We start from the raw sequence: 17500 nt of genomic DNA, 5'->3' as shown, positions 1-17500 counted from the left end.
TGGCCAGGGAAAGCCCCGTTTCACTATGGCATAAGAAAACATCCCGACAGCTTCGTGGTCATCCGCAGGAGAAACGTTTCCATAGCAAAACTTTAGGCAGAAACCCCGCGGCTAGGTCCTCGAGCTAAACATCAACTGGCGCTATAGATGAAAGCACGAGTCAGTAACTTTAACTGAGAACAATGTCAACAACAAGTTCTACCACAGGGTCAGATGGCTCACAAACATGCCATTATAGAGAGAACGAGCATTGAAGCTAATTTTGCTTAGTTTCAATTTGTTTCATAAGTTTAATGACTACAGTATCTAGTATTGCATTATCTTCAGGCAGGGGGGGTGACTGGTGTATGCTACGAATGGACAGCTACAATGCAACGTTAATTAGCAAGCTAGCTCTGCTAGGCCAGCTCTGTCGCTATTACAACCGATTCAAATTAAATTGATCAGCATGCATCTATTCGAGCCAATCACCATATGTCATTGATGACATCAACCTCACCATAGAGCTGCACTAGGCCTGAGAAGCACACACACACACAAACACTTGCATGCACACCAAAATTCAAACCAACACTATACTGTCCCGATGTTAAAGGGGCCCAGATGATGAATGAGGAGGGAGGCTGTGTGCCTTAAAGTTAGCTACACACAGCTATGCTAGCTAGCTTGCTAACTCAGCAATAACTTACTAATTTCAAGTCGAGCACTCCGTCCTTCGCCTCTTGCAGCAAAGTGACAAATTTGGTTGTGAGAAGTCCGAGGCTCTTCTCATGTCGACTGGGTGTCTGAAGCTGCAACCCGTCGTTCATATTTCCCGGTTCAGTTCGACTAATATCCAAATCCATTGACGTGAGTCTGTCTAACTGGAGTGCAGGTTCGATTCGTGCAGCACCGCTGTTCCGCTCGGCGGAACGCAGTGTAGGGTGCAAAGGGATCAGCAATCACCGGGATGCCGTGTAGCAGTTTGGGTAATCCGTGGACAGCGCAGGGTGGGCTCAGTCCAGTTCGTGGGCCTGGTTTTGAAGTATCGCTGGCCTGCGACCACCAGTGACCACCCCAATGGTAGAGCTGAGCAACAGAGATTGCTACAGCTACTGAGCCGTTGGACGCGCTTTGCATGATGGGTGGTTTGAAGCGCAAGGGACCGTCTACAATGAGGAACTATGACTCAGATGCAACCGAAAACCACCACTCTATAGGGTTTTACAAGGGTGCGGTGCTTGTTAAATGATTTTAGATAGTACAAAAATAAACATTTATAAAATAATTCAGTTTGATATTGCAATGTTTCTGTGTTCAGTAGAGCGAGGTATTTAAGACTCCTTGAGATGTTAGGTTGTAGTGTTAAATCCTAAGACTGTTTTAAAGTATCTTAATATGATGTGAAGGTTTACAAAACTTATGGTGACCCGCAGCATACATCCATCGGCTAACTACAAACCAGTAGTTTAGGTAATTAAACGTTACAAAGACCACAGAGATCTATCACTTGAGTAAAGATGGATCTAGCTTATGGAAATGTATGAACGCATTTTAAATTTCCCACTTTCACTGAGATCTACCCGAGTTTTTTTCAGCATGTGCTTTAAATCAAACTTCCGGCTCAAACAAGCCTGTTTTGCCTCGTCTCAATGTTCAACCAATGAGGAACCAGTTGAGGTAAGGGACCGTCACCAATTGTACAGAATGCCCTGAGCATATAAAGAAATTTCAGCTCACATATCATTGAAAGAATGATTTGCTTTGCTGGAGTCCCTTCACAAACAGCAATGAACATCATTTTTATGCTGTGATGACTACACTAACCCAGCTCTGTGGCTGTTCGCATCATCTAGTCTCAGCTCTCTCATGGTGAGAGGGAGAGAGAGGAAAGAGAGAGAGGAGAGAGGGAGGAAGAGGAGAGAGATAAGTTGAGAGAGCAGGAGAGAAAGAGAGAGAGAGATGGGGTGGGGACACAGTGAGGCCAACAGATCGAGGCCAAACAGTTGGGGGTTAAGTGCAGGAGGGGGTAATAAGAGGGGGCAAAGAGAGCAAGGGGGGGCAGACAGCGGGGTCAAAGTGCGAGTGGGAGACAGAGACGGGAACAGAGAAGGAAGACTTAAGAGATGACACTGCTTATATGCGGGTCACATGACTTCATTCACACATCCTAAACCCCTCTGCAGGGGGTGGGCAGCATTCCGTTGTGTAGGGGGCTACGTCCAGGGGTCACACACACACACACCCCCACCATATGTCATGAATGCATAATGAGTGCATAATCACTTTCATCTGAACTAGGGCAAAACTGCAATAAAGACAAAGCCACCCTCTCACACCAACTCATGGAGCCTTTTGTTGATAAGCCAGTGAAGAGTAGACAGGGAGTCAGATGAGGAGCAGTGACTTCGGGCCAGACTGGAGACGAGCTCCTTGTGGGCACTCAGGCCCACTGACACCATCACTTTGGCCACCCAGAGTGCTTCATGCTCAGGCCCTTCACAGAACAATGCCAACTGGATTGGCTGTGGGCTCACTGAGTGATGCCCTCATTGACACAGAACTGGTTTTGGGTGTGCGTGCTAGGGGACGCATGTCCTGGTTGGGTGAGCAGCTCATAGGACATGAAAAAGAGCAGTTCATGTATAGATGTAGCACTGGGTCGTGTGTGTGTGTGTGTGTGTGTGAGACCGGGTGAGGGGTGTGTGGAGGGGCGTATTGTTCATCAGACAATGCCTCAACGGCAGAGAGGACCCATCTTTGCAGGTGGTCCCACTGACAGTCCGACACACATATATGTATATGGCAATCATTAAAAACACCACAACTTAAAAAAACACTTTAGTTCTGATTCTTTATTTCATATATTCAGAGTTAACTTCGAGGAGAACAAGTTCAAAATGAAAACTATAGTAATCCATTTTAAAAAAAATTCATATTTACATTACAGAATCATGGGGGGCAATTACATTTTTAAAAAAAATTCACAAAGGTGCATGTTAAACAAATAAACCACATAAAGAATTTATTTTCAAAACATATACGAGTCATTTATGTACATCACATGTGTCCAGGTCTTCGTGCCAGCATGGAGAGGCCCTCAGTGTGCCCTGGAGTAGCAGAACAGAGGAGGGAAGGGAGGGTAAAAAGGGATTGAGAGGATTAATATTGGTTTCATAAGGAAAAATGAGCAGCTCCAGCAACTGTCTTTACATTCTTAATTAAAAATTATCAAATGAATGAATCATTAACTGACATCCCATCTGTGAGGCACACCAACACATATACTGACAGTGACTGAGTGATGTTCTTGTGTATCTCCACTCAAAAGACAAAGCCATTGGTAGAGCAGAGCTGGGCTTGAGTGGGAGAGATTCTGTAGCACTAGTGCGTAACCCCAGCAGTCACACAGACTGAAGAGTTTAAACCTAGTGCAGATGACCAACACACAAGACAGTCAACTAAGGAAGCAGTGTTTTATTGTTGTTTAATTTAAGACATATTGTCATATGAGAATGAACTGATGTTCTGATGTTGATGCTACAGGTTTAACCCTCTTTTGCACATTGTTCAAGACAGAGTACACATTTTACACTTCCATCCAGTGAGAATATAATTCTCAAGTACCTTATTGTGCAGAATTATCAGTAGACAAGTCTGTTGTCTTCCAACTATGATGAAGTGGCGCTAAAGTGGCTGCTGTATGTCTTTAGGCCGCATTAATATCTGAAACTACCACGAATCAACACGTGGTCCGCAGGCATGCTAAGAACATACAGCCTAGCATTACGCTACCACGTGGATACGACGCCATCACTGGAGGTTCATAAACCTCACTGTTAAACACTTGCATCACGCGGAAATCCGTACTTTTACGCACTTCTAATGTATGGTTGAATCTTCTACTACAGCTACTGTAACTGCCTTAGTGTTCAACACAGACAAACCGATGTCTATCGCATGGTTAAATAAGATAATGTAGCTGAGCATAGCTGATACCACAAATTTAAGGGAAGCGAAGGCTGGATACGTTTTGTCTGGTTCTAAATAACACGTACATACATTTACATAAACAACATACACGCACATACCCAAACTATATGCCTGTTCTATCAGATGACAAAAAGCTTCCGAAGTAACGCTATACAGTAAGTTAACATCCCCGTAAGGACCAATCACGTTAAACAGGTCCATAGTATTCAAAAGAAGCACACACTGTGGCTCAATAATTACCTTATATATCGGTGTGTAGATGCTGCTTTTCATTAAGTACAAAAAAAACTGCCTAGTACCTTGCTATTGTTACTATTTTAAAATAAAAGGTAAAAGAAAAGCCACGACAAGACGTCCATTTCTTCTCCTCAGCTGACATGTGGCCGAACATTTCAACATGGCCGCAAATTGTCTTTTTCTTCTTCTTCTTCTTTTTTGAGTTTTATGGCGGTTGGCAAGCAACTTATCGTGTGCATTACCGCCACCTTCTGAACTGGAGTGAATATGAACACTCTAAATCCTATAAAATAAACGTGTTTCTTTCAGAAAATGAAAAATAGAATTAAAACAAATATCTCCAGAGTTCCTTTGTAGTATGTTTGATAACTTCAGAACAGCCTTTTCTTGCTGCAGGAGACTGCAAAGTATCATTCTCTGCTGATGATAAATTGGACTCCACTACATGTTCTATGGTCCCTTGACTACAACCGCAAACACAGAGCCCATCAGCATGTTTATTAACTATTACTATGTCCAAATCTCATTTTTGATATTATATTTTCCTCCTGATTGTTCCTTACAGTATTCCTGCTACCCCCAACTCTTCTTTGAATTTTGTATAAATTCCTTCCAGTACTTTCATGGTCTCACATGTATTGCCATAATATCTCTGACCTTGTTCTTACTTTTAACTTCTGCTTTACTGTGTTGTACAATAATATCTATTTCTTGTTTCTGTATTGCCTGTTTTGCATATTTATCAGCCAGTTCATTCCCCTTTACTCCCATGTGCACTGGAACCCACCCAAAGGAAATTCTGATTCCTGACTTCTTAACAAACAAACAAACAAACAAGGCTGACTCACGTCAGTTTTTTTATTGCACAAGCGACACACTGCAACACACACATGGTTAAGGAGGCGACACAGGACACACACACACACACACAGGCCTGAGGTCGCTGTGAATGTAATCTCTGCCTTTAACCCATCCCAGACTGTCCTTCCTCCAGGACCCCCCCAGGAGCAGTGGGCAGCTTTTCAGCGTGAAGTGAAACGTCCGTCTTGGTCAGGGACAGACAGGATAGTAAGTATAGCACGGTGGCTCAGTTGCTTGCACTGCTTGCACTGCCGCCTCACAGCAAGAAGGTCATGGGTTCGATTCCCGCATGGGGCGCTGTTGGCTCTGGGGGGCAGGTCCTCCCCAGAGTGCACAGTGCTCAGGTGGGCTATCTCCCGGGCCTTTCTGTGTGGAGTTTGCCTGTTCTCCCCGTGTTCACAAGGGGTTTCCTCCACTAAGAACCCCAACAGTTAAAAACATGCAAAAAAAACAGAACTCATGTCCATCCCTGACCAAAGATGGACAGTTCACTTCACTTGGTCCCCGGGCGCTGCAAAGCACTGCTCATGGGGGGTCCTTGAGGAAGGACAGTCCAGGATGGGAAAAAGCAGAAAATAAATTCACCTCAGGCCTACCTGTGTGTGTCCTGTGTCGCCTCCATATATGCACGTGTGTGTTCCAGTGTGTTGTGTGTGCCATTAAAAACCTGACAAAGGTCTTAATTATTATTATTATTCTTTTTGCATTTTTTTTCTGTTGGGGTTCTTAGTGGAAGAAACCCTGGAGGACCTGCCCCCAGAGCCAACAGCGCCCCATTCGGGAATCGAACCCATGACCTTCTTGCTGTGAGGCGGCAGCAAGCACCTGAGCCACCATGCCACACGTTGCAGTGATTGCTGCAGATCACAAACAACGTTCCACTGTTAGTAGTTTCTATTTCCTCTCTAGTCTGCCAACCTACCAGTATCTGTTATTGTTTTTCTTTGTCTTCACAGGAGAAAGCAGTGTTCCACGCCCTTACCACAGACGCATACACGTTGTGGTGTCCTGACTGGACAGCACATAGTTCTGTTACTGATAGACTTTTAACCTGTATCAATGGCATAAAGCCAGATGACGTGGTGCTGCTGCCCCGTCTCGTCGGTCCGGGCGCTCCTGAACTTGGCAACCATTTTATTTTGTGGGTAATTAATGGTACCCTGAAAAATATTCAAATTTTTGAATCAACTAGGAATCTACAACACGGTGAACACACAGGACAGATTAGTCTTGGCCGACACATTTAGGAATGTGTTTGCTGATCTGTCCCTTTGGGACGTTGTGTTACCACCACAGTGGAATCAGACAGACACCAGTAACTGTGGTGTTTTTGTCTGCACAGCAGCAGAGGCAATAGTCAGGGGTATCGAGATGAAGACTGTAGCATTAACGGAAGCACAGCTCTCCCATCTCAGGCTGTACCATGCAGCACAATTGTGTAGGTTGGCATTAAACTAAAGTTTTACAGGTTTGGTTAGCGGACACCTGGTTAGATACGTCTTACTGTAGCTTTACAGGTTTGGTCCACAGACACCTGGGGTTAGTTGCGTCTTACATTAATGTGTTCGGTTAGATAAGGTGAAGTTGTGCCCTGCTGCTCGTGTTCCCAAGTCAATGCCAGCCACTTGGAGTTAGACGTGCCTTGCTTCTGTCACCGGTCGCATGGGGTTAGACGTGCTTTGCTGTTCTTTTAGTTGTGTTTAACTTGCTACTCTGTGCCTTGCTTGAGTTTTGTAGTCTTACAGTCTTACAGGTTTGGTCAGCGGACACCTGGGGTTAGAAAGATGTTTATTACTTTTTAGTTTTTACAGGTTTGGTCAGCGGGCAGTGCACGTTGCGCTTGTAGGAAGTCCTTTACGGTTCCCAAGGACGGTGTGCAGTCTGTCAGCGGACACCTGGGGATAGACGTGCGTTGCAGGTTGTTTTACAGTCTTACAAGTTTGGTCAGCGGACACCTGGGGTAAGAAAGACATTGTTTTTGTTGTTGTCTTTACTAAGGGGACAGGTACGTTTTGTTTTCTCTCCATTTCCCCTTTAAATGTATGTTCTATGTATACCATGTTCTATATATGTCCCTGTGAAGTTTGTATGTCTTTGTCACATACATACACATTTGTCAATTAAAAGTATGTAAGCATGCTTTGCTTTTTCATTAACCTTGTTTCCTGTCTTGTCCTGTCTCACTAACACCCCACCCATAACCTGTACCTTGACATGGTGAGTGGCCTTTCAACTAAACAGGTCTTGCTTTGAATGGTGTTAGTTAGCATGTTTTTAAAACAAGTATATGCTTTGCAGTTTGTCTTGTTTATTTCCACAGGTCTACAGAATTTAACACATCAAGACTGACCACAGCATACAAGACCCTCCACCTGGGGCATTGTGGTTCTCTCTCCATGTTCTCCTTTAAAAGCAAGCAAGCAACCTGTAAATCAATGTGAAATGTATTTATTGATATCTCTACTGATGGCTGTAATGTGTAAGTACTCAGCTGTCAGTACATAACTTCAATTTCAGAGCAGTTTTGTGTCGAGATTATAGTAAGAATTAAATAAATTAGTTTCGAAGACATCAATTGGAAACAATTTGGTAACAATTTCGATCACCAAGGTTTTCTATTCCTCTGAAAAACAGGCTGACTGCTGGGAAGTGGACATCCAGGTTGTAACCAAGATGAACAGAAATTGCAAGGAAGATTGCTCATTTCTTCGCAACAAGTTCTAAAATAAAGACATTTCAACATGCTTCAGTGGTCTGCCTCTTGTAAAGAAAACAAACCACCATTTTTCATTTTCGGGAACTCATTTCAATAACATGTAGCATGATGCATACGAGGAGGTGTTCAGGGGCTTAGCATTTCTAAGCTATTGCATTGGTGTGCTACATTGTTTTGTATATTTTGCATTGCGCATAGTGTTACGGACAGTTCGTGCAGCCACTTTGTGACATGAGCAACAGAAGTTAAACCCGATGTGAAATAAACAGTCAAGCCAAGACGGCAATTAGTTTATTTACGCTAGCTTGTAACTAAAGTTTGATTAGCACGCCGGTTGTGTGTTGTTGTACGTATAGCCTCGTAAAAGTTCAGTTAACAAGTCAGTTGAGTATAGAGCCGTATAACTTTACAGAAATATATATTTTTTAAACGATCGTTTAAAAGTCAGGCAATTTCGAAAAAGTAAAGGTCCTGGTTTTAGCCAATCAAATGGAATAAAGTACTCACTTCCGGTTTTTACCCAGATCCCACCGGAAATACGTATCCTTGACCGACAGATATATTATAGATGTATTATGGAGATATAATAGAGATACAGATACATATATTATAGCTGTACAGATGAGTGTTTCAGATCCCAGTGTGGTTTCGTATCCGGACGCCCATACGGTAGGGTTTTGGGGACTGAGTGGCCCCGAATATCAGCTCATAGTCGGGCACACCTTCTTCCTCTGGCCACACCAACTGGAACCGGCGCAGCAGAGTCACCAGGATGAGGAAGAGTTCCATTCGGGCTAGACTCTCTCCTAGACACACACGGGAGCCTGACACACACACACAGTCTAAGTTACAGCAACACACACACGTAGTCTAAATTATAGCAACACACACACACACATTCTAAGTTATAACAACACACACACACAGTATGTTATAGCAACACACACACACACACACACACACAGTCTAAGTTACAGCAACACACACACACACAGTCTGTGTTATAGCAACACACACACACACAGTCTGTGTTATAGCAAAACACACACAGTCTAAACTACAGTAACACACACACACACACACAGTCTAAGTTATAGCAACACACACACACACACACACACACACACACACACACACACACACTCTAAGTTATAACGACACACACAGTCTATGTTAAAGCAACACACACGCACACGCACACGCACACACACACTCTAAGTTATAACGACACACACAGTCAAAGTTATAGCAACACACACACAGTCTATGTAAAAGCAACACACACACACACACACACACACACACACACAAACACACACACAGTCTACGTTATAGCAACACACACACAGTCTATGTTATAGCAACACACACACACATTCTAAGTTATAGCAACACACACACAGTCTATGTTATAGCAACACACACACACAGTCTATGTTATAGCAACACACACACACACACACACACAGTCTGTGTTATAGCAATACACACACACACACACACACTATTCATGATATTATTTTAGTCAACACACAAACAAACACAGAGTGATAACCAGCAAATTTGAGCCTAGTGAAGAAATCCTGGCCTGATCCGCCTTCAACTTCACACACACAGAGATACACACACATACACACACACACACACACAGCGTACCTGCAGAGAAGGGAAGGAAGGCATCAGGTTTGAAAAACTCTCCGTGCTCATTCAGGAAGTTATGAGGGTTAAACTCGAGAGGAGACTTCCATTGACCCTCCTCACTCAGAGCAGACGACAGGTTAGGGATGACCATAGTACCCTGAGACACAGACAGGTTAGGGATGACCATAGTGGGCAGACGGAGGGTGGGGTGGAGAGAGACCGAGAGAGACAGACGGGGCTGGAGAGACAGACCGAGATAGAGAGAGACGGGGGGGATGGACAGACAGACAGAGAGAGACAGAGACAGGGGTGGAGAGACAGACAGACAGAGATAGAGAGAGAGAGAGAGAGAGAGAGAGAGACAGGGGTGGAGAGACAGACAGACAGAGAGAGAGAGAGAGAGAGAGAGAGAGAGAGAGAGAGAGAGAGAGAGAGAGACAGGGGTGGAGAGACAGACAGACAGAGAGAGAGAGAGAGAGAGAGAGAGAGAGAGAGAGAGAGAGAGACAGACGGGGTGGAGGTTGTGACACAGCTCCATATCTTGGTTATTGTTATTGGTCAGTATTCTACACTAACTTACCAGACAGTGTTGCTATGGTGACTGTAAACATGAGGGATTCTACACTAACTTACCAGACAGTGTTGCTATGGTGACTGTAAACATGAGGGATTCTACACTTAACTACCAGACAGTGCTGCTATGGTGACCATCACATAAACATTACATTTATGTCAATATTGATTCATAGAACAACTTCCAGCATGTAATGTACATTTTCATCAGTATGTATGTACGATCCCTGAGTATCAAACTCATCACTTTGGTGTTGTTCCCACCTTACTCCACCAGCTGGGTTACAGGAGATGGTGTGGGGATGGTGTTACTATGGTGACGGTTACCTTAGGGATGCTGTACCCATGGAGCTGTGTGTGTGCGGTGGTGGTGTGGAACACACTGAGGGGGACGACGTCGGCCACACGCTGAGACTCGTGAAGAACAGCCTGCACGTACGGCATGGAGTGTCTGTCATCAAACGACACACACTCACGAGAGCCCAGCACGGAGTCAATCTCCTGATGACATCGCTCTATACATAAACACACACACACACACACTCACACTCACGAGAGCCCAGCACGGAGTCAATCTCCTGATGACATCGCTCTATACATAAACACACACACACACACACTCACACTCACGAGAGCCCAGCACGGAGTCAATCTCCTGATGACATCGCTCTATACATAAACACACACACACACGCACACACACACACACTCACACTCACGAGAGCCCAGCACGGAGTCAATCTCCTGATGACATCGCTCTATACATAAAAACACACACACACACACACACACACACACACACACACACACACACACTCACACTCATGAGAGCCCAGCACGGAGTCAATCTCCTAATGACATCGCTCTATACATAAAAACACACACACACACACACACACTCACACTCATGAGAGCCCAGCACGGAGTCAATCTCCTGATGACATCGCTCTATACATAAAAACACACACACACACACACACACACACACACACACACACTCACGAGAGCCCAGCACGGAGTCAATCTCCTGATGACATCGCTCTATACATAAAAAAACACACACACACACACACACACACACACACACACACACACTCATGAGAGCCCAGCACGGAGTCAATCTCCTAATGACATCGCTCTATACACATAGGCGGAGATCCTGGGGGGGACAGGGGATACGTGTCCCCCCCAACAATCATTGTAAACACAAATAAATCATTTTGAATAATATAGTAATACCGGTATTAAATAAAAGCCAGACAACACAAGCTGTGCTAATTATGAACGTAAAACAATGTGTTTTTTAAGTGTTGAAAAATCATGATCCCCCTATTCCTCAAAGTGGTTTGGTTCACATGCTATTTCCAACGGCCCTGTTTCAGTCAATCAGCCAGTACACTGTCAGATTGTTAGGAAACCAACCGAACCAGCAAAACCTCTACAAGTGAAAGCCAGTGAGTCATTTATCACACCACTTGTTCAACAAACACAAGCTTGTAACATGAAGCCCGAAAAAATTTCTGAGTCGTGCATTTGAGTCCTGCACATCACCACCATCCAGTCGTAACAGAGCCCAACAAGGAGTCAATCTCCTGATGACATCGCTCTATTCATACAAACACATACAGTCTCCTGATGACATCGCTCTATACATACAAACACATACAGTCTCCTGATGACATCGCTCTATTCATACAAACACATACAGTCTCCTGATGACATCGCTCTATACATACAAACACACACACAAGTATACAAACCGTCACAAAACATACACACACCATACATAGCCACCCATGCACATGCATACACACACACCACACACATGCATGTACCATACATACCCACCCACACATACATACACGCACACACACACACGTGATGTGTATCATTAGATAAAGACATGCAGAGCGCAGTGTGTTGGAGGTTGTGTCTGTTCCAGCAACGAATATGTGAGTGAGTGTGTGTGTGTGTGTGCGCGCAGATGTGTGTGTGCGTGTGTGTGTGTCTTACCTTGTATGTGTGTGTGTGTCATCAGATAGAGACATGCAGAGCGCAGTGTGTTGGAGGTTGTGTCTGTTCCAGCAACGAACAGGTCAAGGAGCAAACTCTCCATGTGGGAGTCATCAAACGACGAGCCGTCACCTGCCCTCTGAAGGATAAACACACACACAAACACACACACACACACACACACACACACACACACACACATGTATACAAAAACACACACAGACATAATCTCACCCATGTAAACATACACATACGCATGTAATGACCTGAACACATACTCTCATTCAAACACATATCTTTGTTTCTGTTTAACTCTCTCTCTCTCTCTCTCACACACACACACACACACACACAGACAAAGACACAACACGTGGGTGATGTGATGTCACATAAATACAAACACACACACACACACACACACACACACACACAGAGGGAGAGAGACCCACCTTGTGTATCTCCTGCAGGTAGCAGTCTATCAGATCTCTGGGGGCCGGTGTGTGTGTGTGTGTGTGTTTGTGTTGAGTGATGACTGTCTGCACGTGCTCCCTCAGCAGCTGGTAGTTCCTGAAGACCTTCCTGAAGGGTAGAGGCAGGACCCGCAGCACTGGGGCGATGTCATAGAGCTGACACACAAACACACACACACACACACACACACACACATATATATACAAACATACCCACTTAGAGTCACACACACATACACACACACACATATATATATACAAACATACCCACTTAGAGTCACACATATACAGTATATATATATATATATATTATGTATATATATATACAAACATACTAGAGTCACACACACACATATAAACATACTCATTTAGAGCCACACACACACACACATATCAAAATTCCTATTTAGAGTCACACACGTTGTGATGGCCCAACCGGTGAACAGTGCAACACATGGCTAAGAACAGCCAGACAAAGGCAACCAAGAGGTGTAGTGTTTTCTAAGTTGTTTTCACCGCACCGTTTCTGTCTGCTCTATTCCAATTTGTGCATCCACTATTCTACCTCGTAAGGCCAGGCTCCCATACACACACACCCCCCACCCCCCCAGCCCCCCCACACACACACATATATAAACATACCCACTTAGAGTAACACACGTGTACACACACACACACATATAAACATACCCACTTAGAGTCAAACACACACACACACCATGGCCCAGGGCCCGATGGCCAGCTTGTTGATCTCCTCCATCATGGAGATGAGGGTCTGGAAGTAGACATCATCGTAGTCGAAGCGGGAGCCAAAGATGATTGAGCAGATTATGTTAGACGCTGCATGGTGGAAAAGATGCTGAGGGTCTATGGAGCCACCTGAGAGAGAGAGAGAGAGAAAGGGAGAGAGAGAGAGAGGGAGAGAGAGAGAGAGAGAGAGAGAGAGACAGAGAGAGAGAGGGAGAGAGAGAGGGAGGGAGAGATAATCTATTGGGTCTTAAATTAACTTTCATTTAATGTTTTTATCCAAAGTGACTCGTAATGTCGTAAAATGCAAACACATGTGTGTGTGTGTGTGTGTGCACCTGCACTCTTCTCCAGTAAAGCGCAGACGTGTGTGTGTGTGTGTATGTACCTTTACATTGCATTTACATTGACATTTATTCAAAGGAGAGAACAATCAAGCTACGAGCAATAGAGACCTAGTGTAACAATAAATAAAAAACGAATTTACATAAGAAATAAAAAGTGCTCTACTAAAGCACAGACGTGTGTGCGTGCGTGCGTGCATGTGTGTGTGTGTGTGTGTACCTGCACTCTTCTCTAATAAGGCACAGACGTGTGTGCGTGCGTGCGTGCGTGCGTGCGTGCGTGCGTGCGTGCGTGCGTGCGTGCGTGCATGTGTGTGTGTACCTGCACTCTTCTCTAATAAGGCACAGAAGTGTGTGCGTGCGTGTGTGTGTGTGTGTGTGTGCGTGCGTGTGTGTGTGTACCTGCACTCTTCTCTAATAAGGCACAGACGTGTGTGCGTGCGTGCGTGTGTGTGTGTGTGTGTGTGTGAGTGCGTGTGTGTGTGTACCTGCACTCTTCTCTAATAAGGCACAGACGTGTGTGTGTGTGTGCGTGCGTGCATGTGTGTGTGTGTGTGTGTGTGAGTGCGTGTGTGTGTGTACCTGCACTCTTCTCTAATAAGGCACAGACGTGTGTGTGTGTGTGCGTGCGTGCGTGTGTGTGTGTGTGTGTGTGTGAGTGCGTGTGTGTGTGTACCTGCACTCTTCTCTAATAAGGCACAGACGTGTGTGTGTGTGTGTGCGTGCGTGCATGTGTGTGTGTGTGTGTACCTGCACTCTTCTCTAATAAGGCACAGACGTGTGTGCGTGCGTGCGTGCGTGCATGTGTGTGTGTATGTGTACCTGCACTCTTCTCTAATAAGGCACAGACGTGTGTGTGTGTGTGCGTGCGTGCATGTGTGTGTGTGTGTGTACCTGCACTCTTCTCTAATAAGGCACAGACGTGTGTGCGTGCGTGCGTGCGTGCATGTGTGTGTGTATGTGTACCTGCACTCTTCTCTAATAAGGCACAGACGTGTGTGAGCTCCTCTAGGATGCGCTGCTCCATGCTGCGTTTGCCCAGACCAAAGTTCCTCAGAGTGGACAGAGCAAAGCGCCGGTGCTCTCGCCAGCTAGGGCCGACATCAGCCAGAATCACCCCTACACACACACACACACACACACACACACACACACACATATGATCCGAATAGTTCTCTGTTACATCTTACCTTTCCCCTCAGGCACAGGCACATGGCTGTGTGTGTGTGTGTGTGTGTGTGTGTGTGTGTGTGTGTGTCTGTGTGTGTGTGTGTGTGTGTGTGTGTGTGTGTGTGTGTGTGTGCGTACGTGCGTGTGTGTGTGTGAGCGTTACCTTTCCCTCCAGTCATATGGCTCATCATGATATTATTGGGTCGTCCAGTGAACTCTACTGCTTTGCTGACCAGAGCTTCTCTCAGCGCCTGCTGGCCAGTCAGCACCACTGCTGGAGTAGTGCCTATATACAGACTGAACACAGGACCGTACCGCTGCGCCAGCTACACACACACACACACACACACACACACACACACACACACACACACACACACACACACACACATACACATCAGAGACACTCACAGATACACACACACACACACACACACACACACATACACACACATACACATCAGAGACACTCAAAGATAAACACACGCACACTCAGATACTCACAGACAAAGAACACAGACACACACAACACAGATGATCACACACACATACACATACAAACACACTCACAGACAAAACACAGATGCTCACACACACAATCACATACAAAACACATATGTTCACACACACATACACCATTACAGATTAATCGAATACACAGAATACACGGTACTAAAAACACACTTTCATTCCCCCCTTGACACCATACACACACACACACACACACACACACACATACACATCAGAGACACTCACAGATACACACACACACACACACACATACACATCAGAGACACTCAAAGATAAACACACGCACACTCAGATACTCACAGACAAAGAACACAGACACACACAACACAGATGATCACACACACATACACATACAAACACACTCACAGACAAAACACAGATGCTCACACACACAATCACATACAAAACACATATGTTCACACACACATACACCATTACAGATTAATCGAATACACAGAATACACGGTACTAAAAACACACTTTCATTCCCCCCTTGACACCATATACCAGGGGTTTTCAACCAAGGGTCCGTGGCCCCCTGGTGGTCCGCGACGGCATTGCAGGGGGTCCGCGACATGAGCCTATATTGATTTTTAACACATTTCCAGATTACTCTTGAATATCGTGAAAAATATCGAAGAAATTACACTGACAAGTGCTACAGGCGGAATATTTGCGCAGGGGGAGGGTCGTGGTGACGGTGGTTAGTGATCTACCCTGATAACTGCACATATTTAAGTGTTATAGGCAGAATATCTGTGCAGGGGGAGGGGGCGTGGCGGCGGCTAGCGATGTACCCTGATAATTTCACATATTTATTTGTAATAGGCAGAATAGCAGAATATCTGTGCGGGGGGAAGGGGCGTGGCGGCGGCGGTTACAAACACGCACGCGCGTGCAGGCACATCAGTGGGCCGCGAATTACTTTCTATTCTGAATGGTGGTCCCTGGGACAAAACCAGTTGAAAACCCCTGCCATATACTGTAGTTTCCAAGGCAGTGAGCATATACCAGAGTTTACAGTATTGCAGATAATCAAACACTGACCCCTGCTGGTCTGATTTTAAATGACATTCCTTGGACACACTTGGCACACACTGACTTTGCTCCTAATATAAGGAGGAGTGGGGTGCAGTATCTGGCCTCGCCCCTATAATGGCCCAGAGCTGCCACCTGAATTGTACGACATGACTTGTCTTTCTAAAGACCACAGACACATATTTTAAATGCAGACATGAATAATTTCTCTCTCTGAATAAAGTCTATGGTATAGTATAGTTCAGGACTGAGGACAGAGATATATGGCTGTCTGATCAACTTCTGTCTGTCAGCTCAACCTAAGGTCATCGTGAGGTCATCTGTGACATCTGACCCACTTGTCTTGCGGTCGGCGCAGGTTGGGTAAACATGGTAACTCCATCACCTGTCAATCATTACTGACCGACACTGACCATTGGACTGAGGCATGTTCTGTACTATCGCATCAGACATGCTACTACATGCTAATGCTAATCAGAATACAACAAAATCCCAACAACCACGAGACAACATGCTAGTCAGAATACAGCTACGTATATTAGCATCCACCCAATGCAACACCTTGTGTTTACAGACTGCTGAGTCTGTGTGTGTGTGTGTGTGTGTGTGTGTGTGTGTGTGTGTGTCTGTGTTTACAGACTGCTGAGTGACTTTTTCATGTAATTTGTCTGTGTTAACATCCGAAATGCAATAAGGCATTTCCAAAGGCAAAGCTGTATATGTCTCATATGGTTTGTATGTATGTGTATGTGTGTGTGTGATCATCTGTGTTGTGTGTGTGTGTGTTCTTTGTCTGTGAGTATCTAAGTGTGTGTGTGTTTATCTGTGAGTGTCTCTGATTTCAAAACAGGTTTCTACTTGCATGTAGTTCCTAGCAGAACTGTAAGAGTGTGTGTGTGTGAGCGAGTGTATGTTTTTTGTGGGTGTGCATCTGTGTGCGCACATTAATGTGCATATGGATTTGCGTCAGTATGTGTGTGTGTGTGTGTGTGTGTGTGTCAGTATGTGTGTGTGTGTGTGTGTCCTACCTTGTGCAAGTCCTTCAGGGGGGTTTTGGGGTCGAGCTGCAGGAGGTTGCCAATCAGTGGCAGAGGTGTGGGTCCGGGGGGGAATCCTCTGGGTCGCCAACCCACCATCAGGAAGAAGAGCAGAGAGAGACTCAGACACACAAGAATCAGACCTCCAAT

The 17500-nt window shown here is 45.1% G+C and overlaps 2 protein-coding genes and 1 long non-coding RNA gene across 3 annotated transcripts in view; all 3 read right to left on the bottom strand.

Moving 5' to 3' along the window:
- LOC116218010 (transcription factor E2F4-like) overlaps nucleotides 1-1071 on the bottom strand; it is a 9745-nt gene extending 8674 nt beyond the window's left edge. The window contains 1 exon segment of the mRNA XM_031558060.1: nucleotides 690-1071. Within this exon segment, the coding sequence (XP_031413920.1) occupies nucleotides 690-845 (156 nt within the window). The 5' untranslated portion in view covers nucleotides 846-1071.
- A 1748-nt stretch (nucleotides 1072-2819) lies between these two features.
- Nucleotides 2820-4476, bottom strand: LOC116225227. Its single transcript, XR_004165986.2, has 2 exons — nucleotides 4213-4476; nucleotides 2820-3089 (listed from the first exon to the last, which is right to left on the bottom strand). It is a non-coding gene; the product is annotated as an uncharacterized LOC116225227 (long non-coding RNA).
- A 3377-nt stretch (nucleotides 4477-7853) lies between these two features.
- LOC116218009 (cytochrome P450 2F2-like) lies at nucleotides 7854-17500 on the bottom strand (the record flags this gene model as incomplete). Its single annotated transcript, XM_031558059.2, has 9 exons — nucleotides 7854-8610; nucleotides 9443-9584; nucleotides 10328-10515; nucleotides 12014-12152; nucleotides 12463-12639; nucleotides 13202-13362; nucleotides 14541-14693; nucleotides 14908-15070; nucleotides 17342-17500. Coding segments are annotated over 9 exons (1476 nt in total), but the record flags the coding sequence as incomplete, so codon positions are not given.

This window comes from Clupea harengus, chromosome 20 (assembly GCF_900700415.2).
Source record: "Clupea harengus chromosome 20, Ch_v2.0.2, whole genome shotgun sequence".
Classification (NCBI taxonomy): Eukaryota; Metazoa; Chordata; class Actinopteri; order Clupeiformes; family Clupeidae; genus Clupea; species Clupea harengus.
This window is presented reverse-complemented; position numbering and strand designations above follow the sequence as displayed.